Source organism: Heterodontus francisci, unplaced genomic scaffold, assembly GCF_036365525.1.
Source record: "Heterodontus francisci isolate sHetFra1 unplaced genomic scaffold, sHetFra1.hap1 HAP1_SCAFFOLD_99, whole genome shotgun sequence".
Lineage (NCBI taxonomy): Eukaryota > Metazoa > Chordata > Chondrichthyes > Heterodontiformes > Heterodontidae > Heterodontus > Heterodontus francisci.
The window spans coordinates 3,813,446-3,838,751 of NW_027141580.1; the positions used below are offsets into that span (position 1 = coordinate 3,813,446).

At 45.5% G+C, this 25,306-nt stretch overlaps 1 protein-coding gene and 1 pseudogene across 1 annotated transcript; both read right to left on the reverse strand.

The window, feature by feature from the left end:
- Positions 1-8,706: 8,706 nt before the first annotated feature.
- LOC137364057 (U2 spliceosomal RNA) lies at positions 8,707-8,850 on the reverse strand (annotated as a pseudogene).
- Positions 8,851-24,271: 15,421 nt separating this feature from the next.
- Positions 24,272-24,661, reverse strand: LOC137364046 (histone H2A.J-like). Its single transcript, XM_068027510.1, has one exon. The coding sequence runs from the start codon at positions 24,659-24,661 to the stop codon at positions 24,272-24,274; it is 390 nt and encodes a 129-aa protein (XP_067883611.1).
- Positions 24,662-25,306: the final 645 nt, after the last annotated feature.

The window sequence follows — 25,306 nt, forward strand, 5'->3', positions numbered from 1 at the left end:
GAGTATTCATTCATTTATCAATGACTTGTACAATCTCACGGAGGATTGTGAATAGCGCAACTTAAGGGAAGAGCTGAATGGAGACAGGATTGTGTTCAGGGCATTAGACAACACCCTTTCAGATCATCTGCAGTCCAGGGCTGATCTCACATTAACGAAAGAGTTTCAATTGAGCAGACAAACAGAGGTTAGAAAGTTTAACCAATCCGTTGTTCGAGGGGACAGGGAGAGTCTGATCTCGAGAGTTGCAGACTCAATTGAATTTGTTCAGAAAACAAAAGGAAATATTAGGGGTAAAAGACAAGAAAGACGGGAAGAGCATCTCGTGGTAGCTGCAACCAATTGCAGTAGGTGTGGCCGAGAGAGACACAAGTGGGAAAACTGCCTCGCCAAAGAAGCTGAGTGTTTTTCCTGCAGAAAGATGGGACACTTTCAGTCAGTGTGTGGCAGTAAAATACCAGCGCTGAATATAATTAAAGGGAAATCCCCAGAGAGCAAAAACAGTAATGAAGTACAGGATATCTAAAGTGTGGAAATACATTTTTTCGGTGAAATCCAGGAAATAAAGTGAGAGTTGCTGGACGGCAGAAATTCTGAAATATTTTAAGGCTTTGGTAGATAGATTCTTGATAAACAAGGGGATGAAAGGTTATCGGGGGCAGGTGGGAATGTGGAGTTGAGGTTACAATCAGATCAGCCATGATCTTATTGAATGGTGGAGCAGGCTCGAGGGGCCAAGTGGTCTACTCCTGCTCCTAATTGGTATGTTTGCATGTAAGAAAACATGTTCTCGATACAATGAGAACGATCATTTGTTTGGAAATGGATTTGAACCCCCTTTTATCAAAAGGTTATAGAGCTTTAATTTTTCTACAATTAACAGGCAAATCCTTGTGGAGTTGAGATTGACAGAAACAATGGGCTGGATTCTATAGAGCCTTCGACGTCGAGATCTGTGGTGGGGGTGGGGTGGGAGCCGCCTGAAGATGGCCCCGGATGAGGCCCGCCACGGACATCAACGCCGGCAGGGCCTGGCTCGATATTGCCGGCGACGGCGAGGCCTTGTGGGGGACACCCCACCGCTCGTCAACGGGACCACAAACCTGCTTTCATTATTATCCCATCACTTCCTGATATCCAGCTGCGATCTTCAGCCCAGTGGCCGGCACTGCCGTGCCTTCGGAGCCCCATCCGGGGAAATGAGGTGCAACACTGGTGGGGAGGGGGGAGAAGTTAAATTTCTCAGTGTGGGGGTGGGGGGACGGAGTCAAATTAATGTCATGGGTGTAGGGGATGGTGGGAAGGGTTATAGTTTACAGTTTGTGCAGTTTTGGGCGGAAGGTCAGATGGTAAAGGTAGGTTTTGGGAGGGAAAGGGCAAATAATTAATTTAACTGTTATTGGGGGGATGGGAGAGACGCAAAAGCAATGTATTTATTTCATTTCATTTAATCTTCCTTTAAATATTTTCCAGTGGGACTAACAGCCTTTAAAAATGGCTGACACTCCAGTCCAGTACGAAGGCAGTGCTGCACTATCAGAAATGCTGTTTTTCAGGTGAGACAGAAAACTGAGGATCCCTCTGCCCTCTCAGTCGGATGTGAAAGGTACCATGGCACTATTTCAGAGAATGGAAGGGGAATTATTTCTGGGATGCTGGTCATTGTATAACCCTGAATCAACATCACTTAAAAACAGATTATCTGGTTCTTATCACATTGTTATTTCTGGGAGCTTGCTGTGCACACATTGGCCACCATGTTTCCTACATGACTCCAGTGACTACACTTGGAAAGTCCTTCATTGGCTGTAAAAGGCTTTGCAACGTCCTGTGGTCGTGAAATGCAAGTCTTGCTTTTTCCATTGTTATCAGTGTCATTGTGATCAAAAGATCGGATTCGTGAACACAAAATTTAAATCAATTTCGATTAAAATAATGTAAAAGCATCTATATTCTTGCACTGTACTTAATAATCTCCATCTTACTATCCTTACAGAGTGTAATGTCGTCGACCCTGAAATTGATTCCAGAATCTCATAGAATCTTAGACTCATAGAAAGTTTAAGGCACAGAAAGAGGCCACTTGGCCCATCGTGTCTGTTCCGCAAACAATTTCAGCCCTGTTCTGATGAAAGGTCACAGATCTAAAACGTTAACTCTGTTTCTCTCTCCACAGATGCTGCCAGACCTGCTGAGTATTTCCAGCATTTTCTGTTTTTACTTCAGATTTCCAGCATCTGCAGTATTTTGCTTCTGTGTTAATTTGAAAGTTAAAACTGACCCACCTGTCTACAATTCACACTGGGGTCTCCCATGAAATGATTCTGTATAATATTGATATAATGAATACATATTCCGACACAGAGCTTCCCGTGGGAATTGGGGTTCTGAAAACCAGCAGACTTGCAGGAATTTCCACTGGGAGCACAAATGCACAAAATCTACCTTTTATATATCGATTCATTTTAATTGTCCTTCTGGAAAATTATTTTGAAACAATTTAAACATCAACCCACAGCTCCATGACTGGGTCAATTATGAGGTCATCCTCTGACAGGTCATGTGACAGCTGGAGCCACAAGACATCAGAACCAAATTTGTGACTGGATTAAAACCCGGAAGCCTGTCAAAATGGCTTTTCAAATAAAGCTGTTGTTGTTTGAAAACACAGCAGGTAAACTTTCTGCCTGACCATGAGGGGAGCTAGGGAGAAATTTGCAAAACTCAATCCTTCAACAAAATAGTTCAAAAATCATTAATATCGAAATCATGTGAGGATTTATATGCAGTAGAGAAACAAGCAGAATAAAGAAAGTACAGAGGAGAGCTGAAAAAGGAAATGAGATCAGCAAGAGGATGTATGAGAAAAGATTAGCGAGTCACATAACTGGGAACTCTGAATTCTTTTACCAACATATGGACAGTCAATGAAAGGGTGGCTAATTTAGGAGATCCTGTGGAGGCAGAGGGTGTGGCTGAGATACTAATTAAGTATCACAAAATAAGCGGATGCTGCAAATGTCACAGTAAAGGAGGAGGAAGTGAAGAAATTGGACAGGATGAAAATAGATAAAGAGGAGACAATTACAAGGTTGGCAGCACTCACAGTAGAAAAGTCACCCAGTTTGAATGGGCTGCATCCTGGGTTGCTGAGGGAAGTAAGGGTGGAAATATCAGAGACTCGAACCACAATCTTTCAATTCATTGTAATGACTAACAAGGTCAAGAAAGCTATTTTATAATTAACACATGACCAAATGAGCCATTTTGTGTTCAGTACTAATGTGCCGTGCAGAGGACACTATTTGTGCTTAAACATTAACACAACGCGGGAAGAAATGGTTACCGATTATAAGCTCTCACTCAATTGGTGCAGAATATGAGCACCAGGGGTTACTTCTGACAGTGGAAGATAACATGGCATCTCATTGGATAGCTACCACCCACTGCAAGCTGGGCATCCACCAATCAGTTAGGTGCTGTCCTGCCACGACCTGCATGCTTCAATGGGTGCTTGGAGCTTAGAGAGTCATCTCTCAACAGGCGGATCGATAATCAATACACCAAGAAAAACAAGCTCAACAAAGAAGACACCAGTCCTTCGCATCACAAGCTGGAATCTAAGGACCATGTGTCCTGGCCTTACTGACAACTTTCTGCAGGTTGATGACACACACAAGACAGCTGTGATAGACAAATAACTCACAAGGCTCAATGTGGACATTGCTGTGCTGCAAGAAACTAGACTCGTTCAAAGTGGATCCCTCAAAGAGAAACACTACACTTTCATCTGGCAGGGGAAAGCCCAAGAGGCAACTCGTGAGCATGGAGTGGGTTTCACAGGAAAATACACGCCACTTGAGATGAGTGAACCACCCACAGTAGGCTCAGAGAGACTTCTTACTCTTCACTTGTCAATAAGCGTGGGCCCAGTTAATCTCATGTGCATCTATGTCCTGACAGTCACCTCCACCCCAGATGTCAATGATCAATTCTATGTGACTCTTGACACTGCCATCAGTAGAATTCCCAGCACTGAGGGACTGTACCTTCTTGGAGACTTCAACGCAAGCTTGGGTACTGACTACAGCTTGGCCAACGAGCAAAGGGCACAAGGGGATTTCCAAGATGAATGAAAATGGACAGAGGTTGCTGGAGCTATGCTGTCACCATGGACTCTGTGTGATGAACAGCTACTTCCAGGTCAAGCTGTGCCACAGGGTGTCCTGGAGCCATCCAAGATCTCGCCACTGGCACCAGCTAGACCTTATCATCACCAGACATACCACCCTCAGCAGTGTCCTCATCACTCGCAGCTATTACAGCGCTGACTGTGACACTGACCATTCCCTGGTGTGTAACAAGGTCAGGCTTCAGCCAAGGAAGCTTCATCCATCCATGAAGAAAGCTCGTCTTCTGATCAACACTTGCCGAACCACTGATCCAGAAAGGACACAGGAGTTCCTCAACATCCTCAATCAGGCTCTTTCAGACAACAATGCTCAAGGCCTCAGTGCAATGTCAAAGTGGAATCATCTGTTATCAAGCAGATGGAAAGGTGAGTAGAGCATTACCTTAAACTCTACATAACAGAGAATATTGTCATTGAAGTGGCTCTCAGCGCCATTCCAGACTTCCCTGTCATGGAGGAGCTGGACAATGACCCCACCATAGTAGAGCTCAATAAGGCCATTGACCGTCTTGCCAGTGGTAAAGCCCCGGGAAATGATGTTATTCCACCTGGAATCATCAAAAGTGGAAAAGCGGCTCTGCTGCAGCATCACCATGAACTTCTGTGTCTCTGTTGGAAGGAAAGATCTGCACCTCAAAACATGCATGATGCAAACATTGTCACCTTGTACAACAATAAGGGGGAATCGCAGGGACTGCAGCAATTACCGAGGCATCTCCTTGCTAAGTATTGTGGGGAAGGTCTTTGCTCACATTGCTCTGAGCAGATTGCAGACCCTGGCATCACACATCTATCCTGAGTCTCAGTGCAGCTTCAGATCTGGTAGATCGACAGTCGACATGATTTGCTCACTTCGGCAGTTACAGGAGAAGTACTGTGAACAGTACAGACCACTCTACATTGTCTTTACATATGAACATACGAATTAGGAGGAGGAGTGGGCCGCTCGTCCCTTCGAGCCTGCTTCACCATTCAATAAGCTCATGGCTAAACTGATTACTTCACATTTCCATCTCCCTCCGATAACCTTTCACCCCCTTGCAGATAAAGAATCTATCCATCTCTCCCTTAAAAATATTCAAAGACTCTGCTTGCACCGCCTTTTGAGGAAGAAAATTCCAAAGACTCACGACCCTCTGAGGGGGAAAATTGCTCCTCATCTCTGTCTTAAATGGGTGACCCCTTATTTTTAAACAGTGACCCCCTAGCTCTAGATTCTCCCACAAGGGGAAACATCCTTTCCACATCCACCCTGTCAAAACCCCTCAGGATCTTGTATGTTTCAATCATGTCGCCTCTTTCTCTTCTAAACTCTAGTGGATACAAACCTAGCCTGTCCAATCTTTCCTCGTAAGACAGCCCGCCCATTCCATGTATTAGTCTAGTAAACCTTCTCTGTACTACCTCAATGTATTTACATCCTTCCATAAATAAGGAGACCAATACTGTACTCAGTACTGCAGAAGAGGTCTCACCAATGCCCTATATAGCTGAAGCATAACCTCGCTAATATTGTATTCAATTCCCCTGGCGATAAATGATAACATTCTACTGGCTTTCCTAATTACGTGCTGTACCTGCAGACTAATCTTTTGCGATTCGTGCACTAGGACACCCAGATCCCTCTGCATCTCAGATCTCTGCAATCTCTCACCGTTTAGATAATATGCTTTTTTATTCTTCCTGCCATAGTGGACAATTTCCCACTTTCCCACATTATACTCCATTTGCCAGGTCTTTGCCCATTCATTTAACCTATCTATATCCCTTTGTAGCCCCCTTATGTCCTCTTCACAACCTACTTTCCTCCCTATCTTTGTCATCAGAAAATTTAGCAACCATACTTTTGGTCCCTTCATCAAAGTCATTTCGAGAATTGTAGAATGTTGAGGCCCCAGCACAGATCCTTGTGACACACCACTCGTTACTTCTTGCCAACCAGAAAATGACCCATTTATGTTGACTCTCTATTTCCTGTCAGCTAGCCAATCTTCTATCCATGCCAATATGTTACCCCCGACACCATGAGCTTTTATTTTCTGCAATAACCTTTGATATGGCACCTTATTCTTCTGGAAATCGAAGTACAATACATCCACCGGTACCCCGTTATCCACAGCACATATAACTCCCTCAAAGAACTCCAATAAATTGGTTAAACATGGTTTCCCTTTCACAAAACCATGTGCCTCTGCCTGGTTACCTTAATTTTTTCTAAATGCCCTGCTATAACATCTTCATTAATCGCTCCTAACATTTTCCCGAAGACAGATGTAAAGCTAACTGGCCTGTCGTTTCCTCCTTTCTGTCTCCCTCCCTTTTTGAATAAATGAATTACATTCGCTACTTTCCAATCTAACAGAACCTTCCCGAAGCGAGGGAATTTTGGAAAATTAAAGCCAGCGCATCAACTATCTCACTAGCCACTTCAGGACCTGGCGACTTGTCAGCCCGCAGCTCCAACAATTTGTTTAGTACCACTTCCCTGGTGATCGTAATTTTCTTGAGTTCCTCCCTCCCTTCCATTTCCTGACTTACAGCGAATACTGGGATGTTATTTGTATCCTCAATAGTAAAGACCAATCCAAAGTATCTGTTCAATTCATCTGCCATCTCTTAATTATCCATTATTAATTCCCCAGACACACTGTCCATAGGACCAACACTCACTTTGTTAACTCTTTTCTTTTTAAAATATCTTTCGAAACTCTTACTAGCTGTCTTTCTATTGCGCGCTCGCTTTCTCTCGTACTCTAATTTTACTTTCCTTATCAATCTTTCAGTCATTCTTTGCTGTTTTTTATGTTCTGTCCAGTCTTCTGACCTGCCTCCCATCTTTGCACAATTATAGGCTTTTTCTTTAAGTTTGATAGTATCTTTAACTGTTTTTGTTCACCACGGATGGTGAGTCCCACCTTTGGAATTTTTCTTTCTCGTTGAAATGTATCTATTCTGTGTATTCTGAAATTTTCCTTAAATGTCTGCCACTGAATCTCTATTGACTTATCCCTTAACCTAATTTGCCAGTTCACTTTAGCTAGCTCTGCTTTCATGTCCCTTTCATTACCCTTATTTCAGTTTAAAATACCAGTCTGGGACCCACTCTCCTCTCCCTCAAACTGAATGTAAAATTCAATCATATTATGATCGCTACTACTTTGGGGCACCTTCACTATGAGGTCATTAATTAATCCTATCTCGTTGCACAATGCCAGGTCTAGTAGAGCCTGCTCTCTGGTTGGCTCCAGAACTTATTTTTCCAAGAAATTATCCCAAAAACATTCTCTGTACTCCTCATCCAGGCTACCTCTGCCCATCAGAATTTTCCAGTCTATATGGAGATCAAAATCCCACATAATTATTGCTGTACCTTTCTGACAGGCTACCATTATTTCTTTTTTTATACCCCATCCTACAGTGTGATTAATGATAGGTGGCCTGTACACCATTCCCACAAGTGACTTCTTGCCTGTATTATTTCTCATCTCAACCCAAACTGCTTCTACATCCTGATCTCCAGAACTCAGGTCATCCCTCTCTATTGCGCTAATACCATCATTAATTAACAGAGCTACCCCGCCACCTTTTCCAAGCTTCCTGTCCTTCCTAAATCCCATGTAACCTCCAATATTCACATCCCAATCTATGTCGCCCTGCAGCCATGTCTCTGTAATGACTATCAGATCGTACTTATTTATTCTATTTGTGCTCTCAGTTCATCTGTTTTGTTTCGAATGCTCCATGCATTCAGATACGGAACATTTAGTTTTGTCCTTTTATTCTTTTTGTAACCTCTAGCCTTATCTGTTGATTTACTCTTTGATTTGTATGCTCTGTCCCTTCCTGTCACAGTCTGTTTATCATTTCCCATATTTATACCTTTCTCTCTTGCCTTGTCTCTCCTCCTTGATTCACCAGATCTACCCAATTTTGATCCCTTGCCCCCACTATTCAGTTTCAAACTGTCTCGACTTCCCTCGTTATGTGGCTCGCTGGAACACCGGTCCCAGCACGGTTCAGGTGCAGACCGTCCCAATGGTACAGCCATCTCTTTCCCCAGTACTGGTGCCAATGCCCCACGAACCAGAACCCACTACTACCACACCAGTCTTTGAGCCACGCATTAATTTTTCTAATCTTATTTGTCCTATGCCAATTTGCACATGGCTCAGGTAATAATCCAGAGATGATGACCTTTGAGGTTCTCCTACTTAATTTGCTGCCTCGTTCCTCATACTGACTATGCAGAACCTCTATCCTTGTCCTGACTATGTCGTTGGTACCGACATGGACCACGACAACTGGCTCCTCCCCCTCCCATTGTATGTTTCTCTCCAGCCCTGAGCAGACGTCCTGAATCCTGGCACCGGCAGGCAACACAGCCGTCTGGACTCTTGCTCTTTGCTGCAGAGAACAGAGTCAATCCACCTTACTATGCTGTCTCCTACTACCACGACATTCCTTTTTTCTCACTCTTTGAGCCGCAAACTTTTTTATTAATTTTTTTTTTACCAGGTGGATGCATGGAGTGGACGGGGCAAGCCCCTGTTCCATTTCCCTGTCCCAAAAATCAATTTAATATTTGATCCCCAGATGGGGGACGCATCAGATATTAAACTGATAAGAACAGATATATTTTATTTTTATTTCCAAAATATACTTTATTCATAAAAATCTGCAAAAATTACATTGCCAGACAGTTTCAAACAGCACCAAAAAATACAAACATTGCAAGGGAGATCAGTTTCCTTCAATACGATCATTATTTTCTTCACAACCCTTCCATTTCACTCTTGTAATGCCAATTACAGTTTCATATTTACAGTAAATGAAAATATCAACGATACAGTTCGAGGGGTTTCCCATGGATCCAGCCCCTCTGTTCAGCTTGGTGGGGGGACCTTACACTGTAGTCTTTCCCCATTGAGCCTTTGCTGCGGCTGCCCCAAGCTTTAGTGCCTGCCTCAGCACGGAGTCCTGGACCTTGGAATGTGCCAGTCTGCAACATTCAGTGGTGGACAAGTCTTTGCACTGGACGACCAGCACGTTTCGGGCAGACCAAAGGGCGTCTTTCGCCGAATTGATAGTCCTCCAGCAGCAGTTGATGTTTGTCTCGGTGTGCGTCCCTGGGAACTGCCCGAAGAGCACAGACTCCTGTGTTACAGAGCTGCTTGGGATGAACCTTGACAAAAACCACTGCATCTCTTTCCACACCTGCTTTGCAAAGACACATTCCAGGAGGAGGTGGGCGACCGTTTCTTCCCCACCACAGCCAACATGGGGGCACTGTGCGGATGGGGCGAGACTTCGGGTGGGCATGAAGGATCTGATGGGAAGGGCCCTTCTCACCACAAGCCAAGCTACATCTTGGTGCTTGTTTGAAAGTTCTGCTGATGAGGCATTCCGCCAAATGACTTTGACGGTCTGCTCGGGGAACCATCTGACAGGATCCACCATCTCCTTTTCCCGTAGGGCCTTGAGGATATTCCGTGCAGACCACTGCCTGACGGACCAGTGGTCAAAGGTGTTTTCCCGCAGAAACTGCTCCACGAAGGATAGGTGGTACGGCATGGCCCAACTGCATGAAGCGTTCCGCGGCAATGTGGCCAAGCCCATCCTTCGCAACACCGGGGACAGATAGGACCTCAGCACGTAGTGACACTTGGAGTTTGCGTACTGGAGGTCTACACACAGCTTGATGCAGCCGCACACGAAGGTGGTCTTCAGGATGAGGGCCACGTTGGGTATATTTTTCCCGCCCTTGTCCAGAGATTTGAACATAGTGTCCCTCCGGACCCTGTCCATTTTAGATCCCCAGATGAAGCGGAAAATGGCTCGGATGACTGCCACGGCGCAGGAGTGGGGTATGGGCCTGACCTGCGCCACGTACAGCAACAACGTGAGCGCCTCGCACCTGATGACCAGGTTCTTACCCACAATGGAGAGAGATCGCTGCCCCCACATGCCCAACTTTTGTCGTACCTTGGCTACTCGCTCCTCCCATGTTTTGGTGCACGCCCCGGCCCTTCCGAACCATATCCCCAGCACCTTCAGGTAATATGACCTGACGATGAAGGGGACAAAGGATCGGTCAGCCCAGTTCCCAAAGAACATGGCCTCGCTCTTGCCGTGGTTAACTTTGGCTCCCGAGGTCAGTTCGAACTGGTCGCAGATGCTCATCAGTCTGCGCACCACAGCGGATTCGAGCAGAAGACCGCAACGTCATCCATGTACAGGGAGGTTTTAACCTGAGTGCCTCCACTGCCTGAGATTGTCACCCCTCCGATGCTCGCATCCTTCCTAATAGACTCAGCAAAGGGTTCAATACAGCAGACAAACAAGACCGAGGAGAGAGGACAGCCCTGTCTGACTCCAGATTTGATCGGGAAACTTTCCGATTGCCACCCGTTGATAGAAACTGCGCTACTGATGTTTGTGCAGAGTAGTTGGATCCAATTGCAGATTCACTCCCAAAACCCCATTTTGGAAAGCACGTCCATCATATAGGTGTGCGATATCCTTTCAAAAGCCTTCTCCTGGTCCAGGCTGATGAGGCAGGTGTCCACCCTCCTGTCCCGTGCGCAGGCGATCGAATCACTGAGTAGCGCGAGACTATCAGAGATCTTCCTGCCGGGTACAGTACAGGTCTGATCGGGGTGAATCACCAACTCCAGAGCAGACTTGACTCGTCTGGCTATGACTTTGGACAGAATCTTGTGATCAACATTAAGCAGTGAGATGGGCCGCCAATTTCTGATTTCTGCCCTCTCCCCCTTCTGCTTGTAAATGAGGGTGATGATGCCTTTCCTCATGGATTCTGACATGCTGCCGGCCAGGAGCATAGTCTCGTATACTTCCAGCTGGTCCGGGCCGACCCAGTCCCACAGGGCCGAGTACAACTCGACCGGGAAGCCGTCGCTCCCGGGTGTTTTACTCGTCTCGAAGGACTCGACGGCCTTTGTCAGCTCGTCCAGAGTTAGCGGCTTGTCCAATCTCTCCCTCCTGCTGTCATCGAAGACCTCTGTGATAGATGACAGGAAGGACTGGGATCTTCTGCTGTCTGTTTGCTTCACGTCATACAGCCCAGCAGAAAAGGATTTGCTGATCCTTAGTATGTCGGACTGCGAAGACGTTACCAAGCCATCTTCTTCCTTCAGGCTGCTGATAACAGAGCTCTTTCTGTGTACCTTTTGGAAGAAGTAACGCGAGCACGTCTCATCCTGCTCGATGGAGCGGACTCTGGACCGGAAGATGATCTTGGAAGCCTCCTTGGCAAAGAGCGAGGCCTGCTGGCTCTTCACCTCTTGGAAGTCCTCTTTGACCTCGAGCCCCATTGACTGCAAAAGGAGTAGATTTTGCATAATTTTCTGGAGTCGGGACATTTCCCTCTGTCTCTCTCTCGCCCTCTGAACACCTTTGTGGATGAAGAACCTCTTGATGTTCTCCTTGATCGCGTCCCACCAGTGAACTGGAGACTCAAAGAGGGGTTTCACGGTCCTCCAACCTTTGTAATCAATTTTGAGTTCCTCAACGTTCTCTGGGGTCAGCAGTGTAGCATTGAGCTTCCACGTCCCTCTGCCAACCCGCTGGTCGTCCTGTCAGTGACAGTCGGCCAGTAAGAGGACGGCTTGACGTCGGTGGATCCCACTGTGACAGCACGGGACACAAACAGGAAGTCAATCCTGGAACGGGCAGACCCGTCCGATCTTGACCATGTGTATCTGCGCTGCGCTCCGTCTGCAGGCTTACTGAAGACGTCGTGCAGTTTGGCATCTTTAAGTGTTTCTATTAGGAATCTGGACGTCGCGTCCAGTTTGCTGTCGTCACTGTCGGATCGTCCAGCCGCATCGATGATGCAGTTGAAGTCACCGCCTAGGATGACCGGCCTGGACGTCGCCAGCAGCAGTGGGAGCTGCTGGAAAACGGTCAGCCGCTCGCTGCGTTGTACCGGGGCGTACACGTTGATCAACCAGAGCGGAGCGTTGTTGTACATCACGTCTGCTACGATGAGGCGACCGCCCACCACCTGCTTAACTTCGGAGATTGTGAAGTTACCTCCCCGCAGCAGAATACCCAGGCCGGCGGAACGGCAATCATTACCCCCCAACCAGATCGATGGCCCGTGGGACCACCACCGCGACCACTGCCTGTAGGTGCTGAGGTGTGGTATTCCACACTCCTGCAGAAACAGTAGGTCAGCTTTGACCTTGGCAAGGTAATCCAAGGTTGAAACACATCGCGTAGTGGATTTAATGCTCCGCACATTAATGGATGCAATTCTTACACCCATTTTTTTCTAAAAATTAGTTGTTGCTTCCCATACCATTTGTCCTCGCTCGTCCCAGTCCTTCGGGATGTTCCTGCATACACATCGTGTGCGCAAGCAGTTTCACGTTGGTTGGGCTCAGAAACCCCTTCCTGATTTTTTCATGCAGGCTCTTTGAGCCTTAAACACTTTTTTTTATTTCCAAAATATACTTTATTCATAAAAATCTGTAAAAATTACATTGCCAAACAGTTTCCAAACAGCACCAAAAAATACAAACATCGCAAGGGAGATCAGTTTCCTTCAATACTGTCATGAGTTTCTTCCCAACCCTTCCGTTTCACCATTGTCATGTCAATTACAGTTTTACATTTACAGCAATTGAGAATAACACTTACTGCAGATGTGCTTGCCCTGGATCACACTGGCATCCAGGAGCTCCCACATGCTGCAACTGTGACACATCACCTGTCCTGTCATCCTGAACGTGTTTCAATTAATTACTTAATTATTTTATTCAATTGTTTATTTTATTAAGCTTACTACTAGTTTGTTTACTATTTTAAACATTCGGACGAAAATGGACCTTAATCACTTGCCAGATCCTCATCAAACATGCAGCTTCTTCCAAACCAATCAACTACCTGCTTGCCTGTGATGTCATAGCTTACCAGATCCTCACCAAACAGCTCCTTCCACTGCACCGAAGCAAGAACCAAATCCTGTCAACTCACCCCAGCGGCTCTCTGTTTCCCTGCTCTCACTCTCCATTGTGATGTCACTCCTGCTGTGCTCCTCTCTGTCTTGCTCTGTCTCTGAGTCGGTGCTTTTGACACACTTGTTTACTCTCTGTTCCGTCATGCTCTTCTGTCTCTGGTCCAAAATCCTGTCTCAGGTGGGATTTGAGCCCACAACCTTTGAATGCTTTATTTTATCATTATTTAGAATTCCAACACGCTATCCATTGCGCCACAGAGCCACACAGACGTCGATGAACATCACCAAGGCCTTTGATCTTGTCAGCAGAGACGGACTCTTCAAACTGCGATGGAAACTCGGCTACCCTCCTTCACTCTTGGGCATCATCTCTTCTTTCCACGAGAACATGCACAGTTCCATCCGTTCCAATGGAGCAACATCAGACACTTTCAAGATCAGCAGTGGGGTAAAGCAGGGCTGCACGCTGGCGTCACCTCTCTTAGGAACAGAGGAACATAGGAGAAGGCCATTCAGCCCGTCGAACCTGTTCTGCCATTCAATTCGATCATGGCTGGTCATCTACCTCAACGCCCCTTTCCCGTGCTATCCCCATATCCCTTGATGTCATGAGTATCAAGATTTCTAACAATTTCTGTCTTGAACATGCTCAATGATTGAACTGCCACAGCTCTCTGGGGCAGAGAATTCCAATGATTCACCACCGTCTGAGTGTAGAAATTCAACTCTATCTCAGTTTTAAATGGCCTACTCCTTATTCTGAGACTTGGTCCCCTGACTTTAGACTCACCAACCAGGGCAAACATCCCATCTACGTCCACACTGTCACGCCCTGTAAGAATTTTATCAGTTTCAATGAGATCACCTCTCATTCTTCGAAACTTTAAGGAATATAGGCCCAGTTTCCTCATAAGGCAATCCCACCATCCCAGGGATTAGTCTGCTGACCCTCTGTTTCACTCTCTCTATGGCAAGCATATCCTTCCTGTTGGAGAATTTTTCTTAGCTTTGCTAATTATTACTTACTTTGTAGAAGCAGAAAAGCAGGAGACAGCTTGTAGCTAATCTAACCACAACCAACGGTCATAAATTGTAGACAGAGCAGCTAACCACAATCAGACGTTACGGTCAGATACGGTGTCTGGAGTGGGCATTGAATTAAGGAACTAGCTTGTTACTGTTGAAACTGATGTTTTGCTGACCTCGGACCCTGCATGGTGCACCGTTACGTAGGCAGTCTTGTGGGTGCTTATCTTATTGTGAAATTGTTAGCTCCATCTTTTTTATACTATATAAGTCCACGGCGATCTGTAGCTCTTTGGGAGTAGTGCTGGACCGCATTTAGGTAAGGTGTTATTTCCCTTGATATCATGCAATAAAGTGTTTGTTCTCAACGTCTGAGTCCGGAGAATTTGTTCAACAATTGGGCACAATCTGGATTTTCTCCAACACTTGATTAGATGAGGAGACCAAACTATACACAATACTCCAGCGCGGTTTCACCAAGTCTCTATACAATTGCAACAAGACATCTTTACTCCCGTACTCAAGACCCCTCGACCCTCGTGTGAAGGCCAACATACTATTTGCCTTCCTAATTGATTGCTGCACCTGCACAAGAGCTTTTAGTGTCTCAGGAACAAGGACACCCAGGTCCCTTTGGACACCAACACTTCCCAAACTCTCACCATTTAAGAAATACTCTGCCTTTCTGTTTATTCCACCAAAGTGGATAACTTCACACTTATTCACATTTTTTTCCATCTGCCATGTTCTTTCCCATTCACTTAGCCTCTCCAGGTTCCCTGGAAGCCTCTCTGCATCCTTCTCACAGCTCACACTTCACCGAGCTTTGTGTCATCTGCAAACTTGGAAATATTACATTTAATCCCTACATCCAAATCATTTATTTCGGTTGTTAACAGCTGTGGCTCCAACACTGATCCTTGCAGTACCCCAATTGTAACAGCCTGCCATCCTGAGGAGGACCCGTTATTCCTGCTCTCTGTTTTCGGTCTGTTAAACAATTCTCAATCCATCCCAGTATATTATCCCCAATCCTATGTGCTCTAATTTTGTTTACTCACCTCCTGTGTGGGACATTACCAAAGCATCCACTGGTTCTCCTTTATCTGTTCTACAGGTAACATCCTCAAAAAACTCAACAGGTTTTTTCAAACCTGTTTACTTTTAATAAATCCATGTTGACTCTGCCCAATCATATCATTATTTTCTAACTGTCTAGCTATCACATCCTTTAAAATTGGTGCATTCTTCTCCATGCTGCTATTGAACACTTTCAGTGACTCAGATGGGGGTGTTCATCTGGATATCAGAGCTGACGACAAGCAGTTCATCTTGGCAAGACTCCACTTGGACGTAGAGTCTTGGACGGTGAGACTCCACTTTCCATCAACATTGACAACATCACTTTGGAGGTTGTCAACAGCTTCACATACCTTGGATCAACAATCACCAGCAATCTGTCGCTTGATACTGAAATCAGCACCAGGATTGCCAATGCTGCAGCTGTCATGTCAAAGTTGAGAAGACGGGTTTGAACCGACAGCAAACTGACCGAAAATACAAAGCTCCGCGTGTACCAGGCTTGTGTTCTCAGCACCCTCCTTTATAGGAGAGAATCATCAACAACTTATACAAGCCAAGAAAAGCAGCTGAACAGCTTCCACCTCCACTGCCTCAGATGGATATTGGGCATCTCCTGGCAGGACAGAGTGCTGAATGAGGAAGTACACCAGCGTGCAGGGATCCGCAGCATGTTTGCCCTCTTGAGTCAGAGGCGGCTCTGTTGACTGGGCCAAATGAATGACAGTCACATTGCCAAATACATGCTCTGTGGTGAGCTTGCTGTCAGCACGAGACTAACAGGTCAGGGAAAAAATCAAGTCATTTGGAGAGGTTTGAGTTAATTAAGGAGAGTGGGCATGGATTTATAAATGGAAGTTCATGCTTGATGAATCTAACTGCATTTTTTGATAAACTATCTGAGAACGTTGATGAAGGGAATGCAGTGGGTGTTGTTTATATGGATTTTACGAAAGAATTTTATAAAGTACCACATAAAAGGGTGGTTCATGGATTAGGAGGGTCAGTGTCCATTTGGATGGTAAATTGGTTTAAGGACAGAAAACAGCGAGTCATATTAAATGTTTCTTGGTCAGACCGGAGGATAGTCGACAGTGGTGTTCCCCAAGGGTCAGTGCTAGAACCACTGTTTTTTTTAATGCAGATTAATGACTTGGATCTTGGAAAATGAACTGCCTGAAACAGGATAGTTATCAGCTAGTAGGATGGGCAGACAGGTGGCAGATGGAATTTAATAGTGACAAGTGTGAGGTGATGCATTTTAGCAGAAGGAATAGGAAGAGGCAATATATACTTAATAGCACAGTTCTGAAGAGTGTGCTGGAATAGAGGGACCTGGAGTACATGTCCATCATTCTTTGAAGTTGGCAAGACATTTTGCGAGAGTGATTAGCAAAGCATGTGGGATCTTGGGCTTTGTAAATAGAGACATTGAGTCCAAAAGCAGGGTTGTTATGCTGAACTCTGGTTTGGCCCCAACTGGACTGTTGTGTCCAGTTCTGCTCACCAATCTTTAGAAAGGATGTGCGGATTCTTAAGAGGATGCAGAGGAGATTTACCAGAATAGTTCCAGGGATGGAGGGTTTTAGTTTCAAGGTTAGGTTCGAAAAACAGGGTTTTTTCTGCCTGTATCAAAGGAGATTGAGGGGAGAATTGATAGAGGTGTCGAAGGCTATGACAGTTTTAGATAAGTTGGCAAGGAAAAATTGTTCCCATTAACTATTGGTACAAGGACTAGGGGATTCAGATTGAAGGTTTTGGACAAGAGACGCAGGGGGAATGTGCGGAAGAACTTTTTTACACAGTGGTTGGTAATGGTCTGTTACTCGCTGCCCCCGAGGGCGGAGGAAGTGGAGACAATCGTTGGTTACAAAAGGAATTTCGATGGGCATTTGAAGGAAATAAATTTATAGGGCTAGGGGGATCGAGCAGACGAGTGGGACTGACTGGATCGCTCCATGGAGAGCTGGCCTGTACTCGATGGGGCAAATGGCCTCCTTCTATCCCACAAATGACCCAATGACTCGATGAGTCTATGTCACTCTCAGAATCAAGACAACAGAGTGACAGATTTAACACAACATTATAACATATGTTTGGTTTGACAAATTCAATAATAACTCGTCTCCACTCCTAGTATTTCTAAATCCCACACATTCACTATAATGTGAACAATTGTTTCCTGTTGTGTCTCTCTCAAATTTGTAAACTTCACGATATTGGAGTGAGGTGACATCTACTGGCGGGAAGCAAGAACCGCAATCAAGCAGCAGAAACTCCACAGTCTGTCAGGGTTCAAGAAACATTGCAATATGAGCAAAGAGTGAAGGGGTTTGATCGGGTTGATGGAAACATGATTCCACTTGTGGTATTGTATGAAGCAAGGGCCGGAAATATAAAATTGTCGTTAATAAAAGAAATGAGGAATTCATGAAAAATGCATTTGCTTAGAGAATGGTAACAGACATATACAGCACTTATATAGGCCCTTTGGCCCACTGAGTCTGCACTGACCATCAAACACCCATTTATACTAATCCTATGTTAACCTAGAATTCCCTACCACATCCCCACATTTCTCCGATCACCTACCCTTGGGCCAATTTACAACAGTCAATTTATCTATCAATCCGCAAGTCTTTCGTTGTGGGAGGAAACCAGAGGACCTGGTGGAAGCCCACATAAACAACTTGCAAACTCCACACAGGCAGTATACAGAACTGAATCGGGGTCATTGAGATTGTGAAGCGACAGTGCTCACCACTGCACCACCCTTAGAATGTGGATCGAGTAAAAAGTGAGATTGGATGGACAGAAGCAGTCTGAAAAGATGGCTCAAACAAAAGGTGAAAACCCTGAAATGTTAACTCTGTTTCTCTCTTCACAGATGCTGTCAGAGTTGCTGAGTATTTCCAGCACTTTCTGTTTTTATTTCAGCTTTGCAGGATATTGTTTTGATCTGAAAAAAATGCATGATCGGCTGTGGGTGCCAGTGAAATTCCACAGGAGCGAATAAAAACCATGCCAACGGCGGCTTGTTGGTCTAGGGGTATGATTCTCGCTTTGGGTACATAAATGATTAATATGTGAGAGGTCCTGGGTTCAAAACCCAGATAAGCCCTTCTCTGTTGCCATTTTTAGTTTTGGTCATCGATTGCTTTCAGCCTTCCAGAAAGCGGAATCGATTTCCAAACTGAGCCTGCTTGAGGACCGGGGAACTGGATTCAAAGAGCTTGTCGACAAAATTGAAATGAACAAAATATACAGATTGTCAAGTGGGAATATAAGGTTGCAACAGTAACTAAAGGTCCGCTCGGGTCGGCAAATGAAACCCGACCCAAGCCTGACAGCACCACATCCGACCTGGTCCGAGTCCTTTCATTTTTTCCCGTGCCCGAACTGACCACCAGAATGTTCAGTTAAACTTGCTTCCGTTTTTCACTTTTTAAGCTTGTGCAGGTAAGGCAACAAAAACTGTAACTGGACTTGGAAGGTTGTTTAAATGGACATTAAGATTAGAGCTACGTACCGGAAGTGATGAGCTGAAGATTGTTACCATAGAAGTTAGTGATTGTTAGGTCACTGGTTGAAGAGAAAGTCATGGAGTTGTGCCCAGTCAGGTTGTCCCACACTGCACTGATTAAAATATTGCCCGAAGGGGAGAAAATATCATTTTACATTCCCTAGACTCCTGCTTTTCAGGTTGAAATACTTTCTGCAAGTTTATCCAGAGAGCAGCTGAGATGCAGAGACCAGGAAGTTCTTGAGTGATTAATTATTATAAAATATACATTCTTATATTAAAGAGATTGTGCTCTACCTTCGATGGAATCGCTCACTGCAGACTAGTGCAGAGTGTTTCCCACCTTGACGTCCTGGCTGTCACTGGATCTTGAGTCCAGGCCTCTGGATTACTGGTCCAGTAATCTTTGAAATTTCTCCCTTGATCTCATATTTTAATCTGGTAAGTCAGATTTTACAAAAAAAAATTAAATGATTTAAGACCGCTTCATGTTCATCAGTGCCAAATGAATCAAGAAATTCAAATATATTCAAAATTATATATCAACTATTAAATACTAATGCCCAGCTTTGAATACAAAAAATGCCTCTAATTGTGTTCTGGTCTGGAATGGAATTCTTCATTGTTTCTGTTTAGCTTGGATTGACTCATCGATTTTCTTGTTTTTCACTTTGTCGATGCCTTTGAATAATTGTGGATTCTTCTTCAGGGTGTCTTCTTTCACCAGGTAGTTCTGACCTCTGATGATGTTGATCGTGATCAGCTTCAATTTGCTGTTAGTTTTGGAAGTGAGCAGATTTCCTTTGCTTTAGTTCACAACATGGAACTTAGTCTGACGTGTGGACCCATGGGTGGATTTGAAAGCTGCCCTTGCATTGGAGCATACAGTTGCATCCATCGAAACAGAGGTACAGTAGAAGTGACATATTCACTTCAGTCTGTCGATCATGGGACTTTTAATCTCAGGGTTGTGAGTTTGAGCGCCATTTAGTTTTTCCATTTTTTAGGCTGCATTAGCAGAGAGTACAAGGAGTGTTTGAAATGAAATTCAACAACAGTATGAGAAACGCTCTCTTTCATTCGGGACTCTTAACTCTCTGCAGCATCTCGCTGTGAAAGATTGAACTTTATCTCATTTTTTTTTTCAGCTGGGAGTCAGTGCGGCTCAGTGGGACTTCTGGCTGTCTCCCACCTCACAATCCATCAGTGCTGAGAAAGCAATGGGAAATGTTACTCATGGCTGAGTAAGCAGAGGACACCGATTTCAGGCGAATGGGAAAATAACCAAAGGCAACATGAGGAAAAACCTTTTTTATGCAGCAAATGGTTAAGATCTGATATGTACTGCCTGAGAGTGTGACGGAGGAAGATTCAACCATAGCTTTCAAAAGGATATATGATAATTATCTGAATGGAAAAAAAAATCAGGTTTTCATGGAATACATGAGGATGTGGCATGAGCTGAGTTGCTTGTGCAGAGAGGCAGCACAAGCACGATGAGCTGAATCCCTCCTTTTGTGCTGTAAGTATTCTGTGATCTATGATTCTATACAAAGTGAAACCAACACTCACGTATGAGAAACTGACAGGTACAGTGTAAACCCCACACCAACAAACCAGCAAATGCCAGGGACAGAGTAAAACCAACAGTCCTAGACAAGAAACTGACAGATACTGTGTGAAACCCAAAAATCACTTATCAGGATTTGGCAGTTAATGTGTAAAAACCTCTCTTCAATATCCATACTGCAAGGTACAAAGAAAATTAGGTGCAAACCCAGGCTCATACTTCGAAGACTGAGAGATAAAGAGCAAAACACAGACTCACCTACAAGAGGCTGACAAGTACAGAGAATAAAACAGAGGGGGTGCAGATTAAAAACACATGCATGTAACGGTTACTGATAGGGATAGAATCAAACCCTTTCTCACACATGACACGAAAATTGGTGGTGTCATAAATAGTGAGGAGGAAAGCCTTCGATTACAGTCCAATATAGATCGTCCGAGGCAGAGAATATAAGAGCAGGGAGGTTATGACGGAGCTGTATAAAATGCTAGTTAGGCCACAGCTGGAGTACTGTGTACTGTTCTGGGCACCACAATATAGGAAGGATGTGATTGCACTGGAGAGGGTGCAGAAGAGATTCACCAGGATGTTGCCTGGGCTGGAGCATTTCAGCTATGAAGAGAGACTGAAAAGGCTAGCGTTGTTTTCCTTAGAGCAGAGAAGGCTGAGGGGAGATAAGATTGAGGTTTACAACATTATGAGGGGCATTTATGGGTTCGATGGGAAGAAACATTTTACCTTAGCGGAGGGGTCAATAACCAGGTGGCATAGATTTAAGGTAAGGGGCAGGAGGTTTATATGGGATTTGAGGAAAAAAAATTTACCCAGAGGGTGGTTGGAATCTGGAACGCACTCCCTGAAGAGGTGGTAGAGGCCGGAACCCTCACAACATTTAAGAAGTATTTAGATGAGCACTTGAAATGCTATAGCATACAAGGCTACAGGCCAAATACTGGAAAATGGGATTAGAATAGTTAGGTGCTTGATGGCCATCACAGACACAATGGGCCGAAGGGCCTGTTTCTGTGCTGTATAACTCTATGACTCCATATCAGAAACTGATAGATCTGGACAAAAGCTGGTGTTCACATACAAGTTGTTGAAAGATATGTGGTGAAACTCACTTATTTTTAATTTCCAAAATATACTCCATTCATAAAAATCTGTGAAAATTACATTCCCAAACAGTTTAAAACAGCATCAAGTCAAAGAATACAAACAGTGCAAAGGTGATCAGCTACCTTCTGTACAATCATGAGTTGCCTCACAACCCTTCCATTTCATTGTCATGCCATATACATTTTTACATTTGCAGCACACAAAATTTATCCGATACAGTTCGAGGGATTTCCCATGGATCCAGCCGCTCAGTTCAGCTTGGTGGGGGGACCTTACACTGTGGTCTTTCCCATTGAGCCTTTGCTGCGGCTGCCCCAAGCTTTGGTGCGTCCCTCAGCACGTTGTCCTGGACCTTGGAATGTGCCAGTCTGCAACATTCGGTGGTGGACAACTCTTTTCGCTGGAAGACCAGCAAGTTTCGGGCAGACCAAAGGGCGTCTTTCACCGAATTGATAGTCCTCCAGCAGCAGTTGATGTTTTTCTCGGTGTGCATCCCTGGGAATAGCCCGTAGAGCACAGACTCCTGTGTTACAGAGCTGCTTGGGATGAACATCGACAAAAACCATTGCATCTCTTTCCACAAAGTTAACTCACATAGCAATAGCAGAAACAGTCACAAACCAAAAACTGAAACATACAGAGTAAAAACCCACATTCTCACACCAGAAATTCACGGCTACAAAGTGAAGCTGACTCTCTCCTCCCAGGCACTGACAGGTACAAAAGAAAACACGCACTAACATACCAGGAAATGAAATGTAGGAAATAAAACCTGATTATCATGTCAGAGATTGGCATTAATGACAGTTGTGGTGCCCAGAATGCTCTGCGCTCCAGAATTTGCCTTGTCTCTGATCAGGAGCAGGCGCGGTAGTGGCTGAGCTCCATCTGGAGCTGACTATTCACAAAGTGCAGGGAGACCGCGCCTGTAGCGGGTGCACACAGCTGGAGCAGGGCGTCAAGGCCACAATAGGATGGAACAATCCCGTTTGTGTCCCTGCGGGTGGCGGTGAAGCTTTTCCCTGTGAGGCTTCCCGAAACTGCCCGCCAGCAAGGTCAATTGGTCAGAGAGCGTCTGTAAATGGATAGGAATTGGGGATTGGGCAGGGAGCGTCTCTAAATGAATAAGATTTGGGGACTGGGCAAGGGGCGTCTGTAAATGGATAAGAATTGGGGATTTGGCAGGGAGCGTTTTTTTATCCGTTCGTGGGATGTGGGCGTCGCTGGCTCGATCTCAGCTGCAGTAATGTGTCCAGTTCTGGGCACCAGGTTTCAGAAAGGACATCAAAGCTTTTGAGACAGTTCGGAGGAAATTTACGAGAATGATACCAGAGATGAGGGGTTTCAGTTCTCTGGACAGGGTGGTGAAGCTGGGATTGTTGGCCAAAAATGTCAAGGGGAGGTGAGGAGAGATCTTTTTGCTCAGTAACTGATTCGGATTTGGAATGAATTGTCTGACAGGGTGCTGGAAACAGATTCAATTATAACTTTCATAAAGGAATTGGACAAATATTTCAAAGTGAATTTCTCCAGGACTATGGGGAAATAGGCAGGGGGTTGGACTAATTGCATCATTTTTTTCACAGATTCAGCACAGGCACAAAAGACCGATTGGCCTCCTTCTGTGCTGTATGATTCTATGAAATAGTGACAGTCAGGGCAAGTCTGCAGAAGAAGGAGAAATGGAGACAGGTCAGGGAGAGCACATCACCAAAACTGGGAGATACTACATTGGACAGGGAGGGTCGGAGGGGGAGAGAGCACGTACATAGTCAGAATCAGCACCTTCAGGGGAAGAGAGAGAGAGGAACCAGTGAGTGTAGAACTGAACCCAGCCAGAATCAACCTGCTGAAACACCAGTGAGTTTACACTGGGGAGAGATCATTCACCTGCTCCGTGTGTGGGAAGGGATTCACTCAGTCATCCAACCTCACTGAACATCAACTTGTTCACACTGATCAGAGACCTTTTCAATGTCCTGACTGTGAGAAGAGCTTTAAAAGCAGTAATGATCTGCTGAAACACCAACACACTCACTCTGGGGAGAGGCCGTTCCCCTGCCATGTGTGTGGGAAGGGATTCACTCAGTCATCCAATCTGCTGCAACATCAGCAAGTTCACATGTAACTGCAGGGGTTGGATTCTGCTGTTGTTGCTGCTATTCATCACTTTCAGAGACAAAGTTGGGTCTTACTTTAAAACCAGTGTAGTCCAGAGCAAAAGAGTCTTCTTAATGTTGAGATAAATCGGAGAAGAAACCGGGAAGTGGCGGCGAGGATGGGGGAGGTGCTGCACCATCACTTTAACGGTGCACCCTCCCTCCCCCGGGTCCTTGCTGCACGCCCGCCAGGCCTGGCGGCTCTGATTGGGGTCCTGAGAGCCCCTGAGACTCGATGCAGCTGAGGCTGCGCTCGCCCCCGCTCAGCTCTGTTGTGATATTTAAAATACAAAAGGCCTGTTGGACTGAGAGCTGATCTGGAATTTAGAAAGCAGCATTACTGGAGGCTCATTGCTGCTCAGCACAATCTCAACCCCCGCTCCTGGAATTGTTGATTCTACACCCTGTAGTTCAGTTCTTCACTGAACTAGAGGGGGAGATGTGTGAGCAGAAAAACAGAGCAAATTAAAAAACACAGCTGGACAGATGTGCAACAGGTCAATCCACTGTTACAATAACTCCATCACTGACTCCCTCCTGACAGTAACCAGCCCTTTCACAGAGACTGTGGGTGGCTCTGAAAAGAGCCTTTGGTTTATTAGATGTCATTTCGGCCGCTTTACTTTTTCTGGGAGCTCTGAGCGCTGGTTTTCTTGGGCAGCAGCAAGGCCTGGATATGAGGCAGCACCCCGCCCAGAGCGATGGTCACTTCTCCCAGCAGCTTGATGAGCTTCTCGTTGTTGCGGACGGCCAGCTGCAGGTGTCTGGGGATGATGCGGGTCTTCTTGTTGTCCCGGGCCGCATTACCGGCCAGCTCGAGGATTTCAGCGTTCAGATACTCGAGCACAGCAGCCAGATAGACCGGGGCTCCAGCACCCACACGCTCAGCATAGTTGTCCTTTCTCAGGAGCCTGTGATCATGGCCCACCAGGAACTGCAGTCCAGCCCGGGATGAGCGAGACTTGGCCTTGGACCGAGCTTTCCTGCCTGTCTTTCCTCTTCCAGACATTTCCACAATCGCACAAATACTTTCACAAAGAATGGATAATTTCTCAGCTTTTGTCTGAAGAATGAAGCAGTTAGTATGGCCGAGTGATCGAAGGGGCTGTGTTCAGGTCGTAGTGTTTTCTGGAAGCGTGTGTTCAAATCCCACTTCTGCCAAGTTGTGTTTTGACTGAACTGGAAGGATTTGGGAGCAGCGGTGAAGGGAGAACATGGAAGAATATTGGCAAGTAAAATGAAAATGGACCCAAAGATGTTTCTTCAAAACATTAGAGCAAGAGGCAACGAAAGAAAGAGGAGTGCACAGAAAAGACCAAAAAATCACAGTGATTTTTGACATCTTGCCAGGACTGAGTGGCACGTGCACGGGATGATGTCATTTTGCAGCGCCAACGTCATCACATTTCCGCAACAAATCCATTTTCGTGCATGCTTGATAAAGCGTCATTGGATATCTAACCACCCCATCCCCCCACCACTTGGCTGGAGGAAGTGGCTGAATGGGAGATTTTGAAGCTGTAGCTCTCCCCCCTCGGCAACTCACTCCAGGCCTCAAAGAATCCCCCCCCTCAGCCGCTCGCTGCAGACCTCGATGCTTCCCCACCCCCCCCCCCCCCACTCCCCTGGCCAGTTGTTCCTCGCTTCGCACCAC

What these genes read in the sequence shown, in the direction of transcription:
- LOC137364046 (XM_068027510.1), bottom strand. Translation starts at nt 24,661, where the DNA reads ATGTCTGGAAGAGGAAAGACAGGCAGGAAAGCTCGGTCCAAGGCCAAG.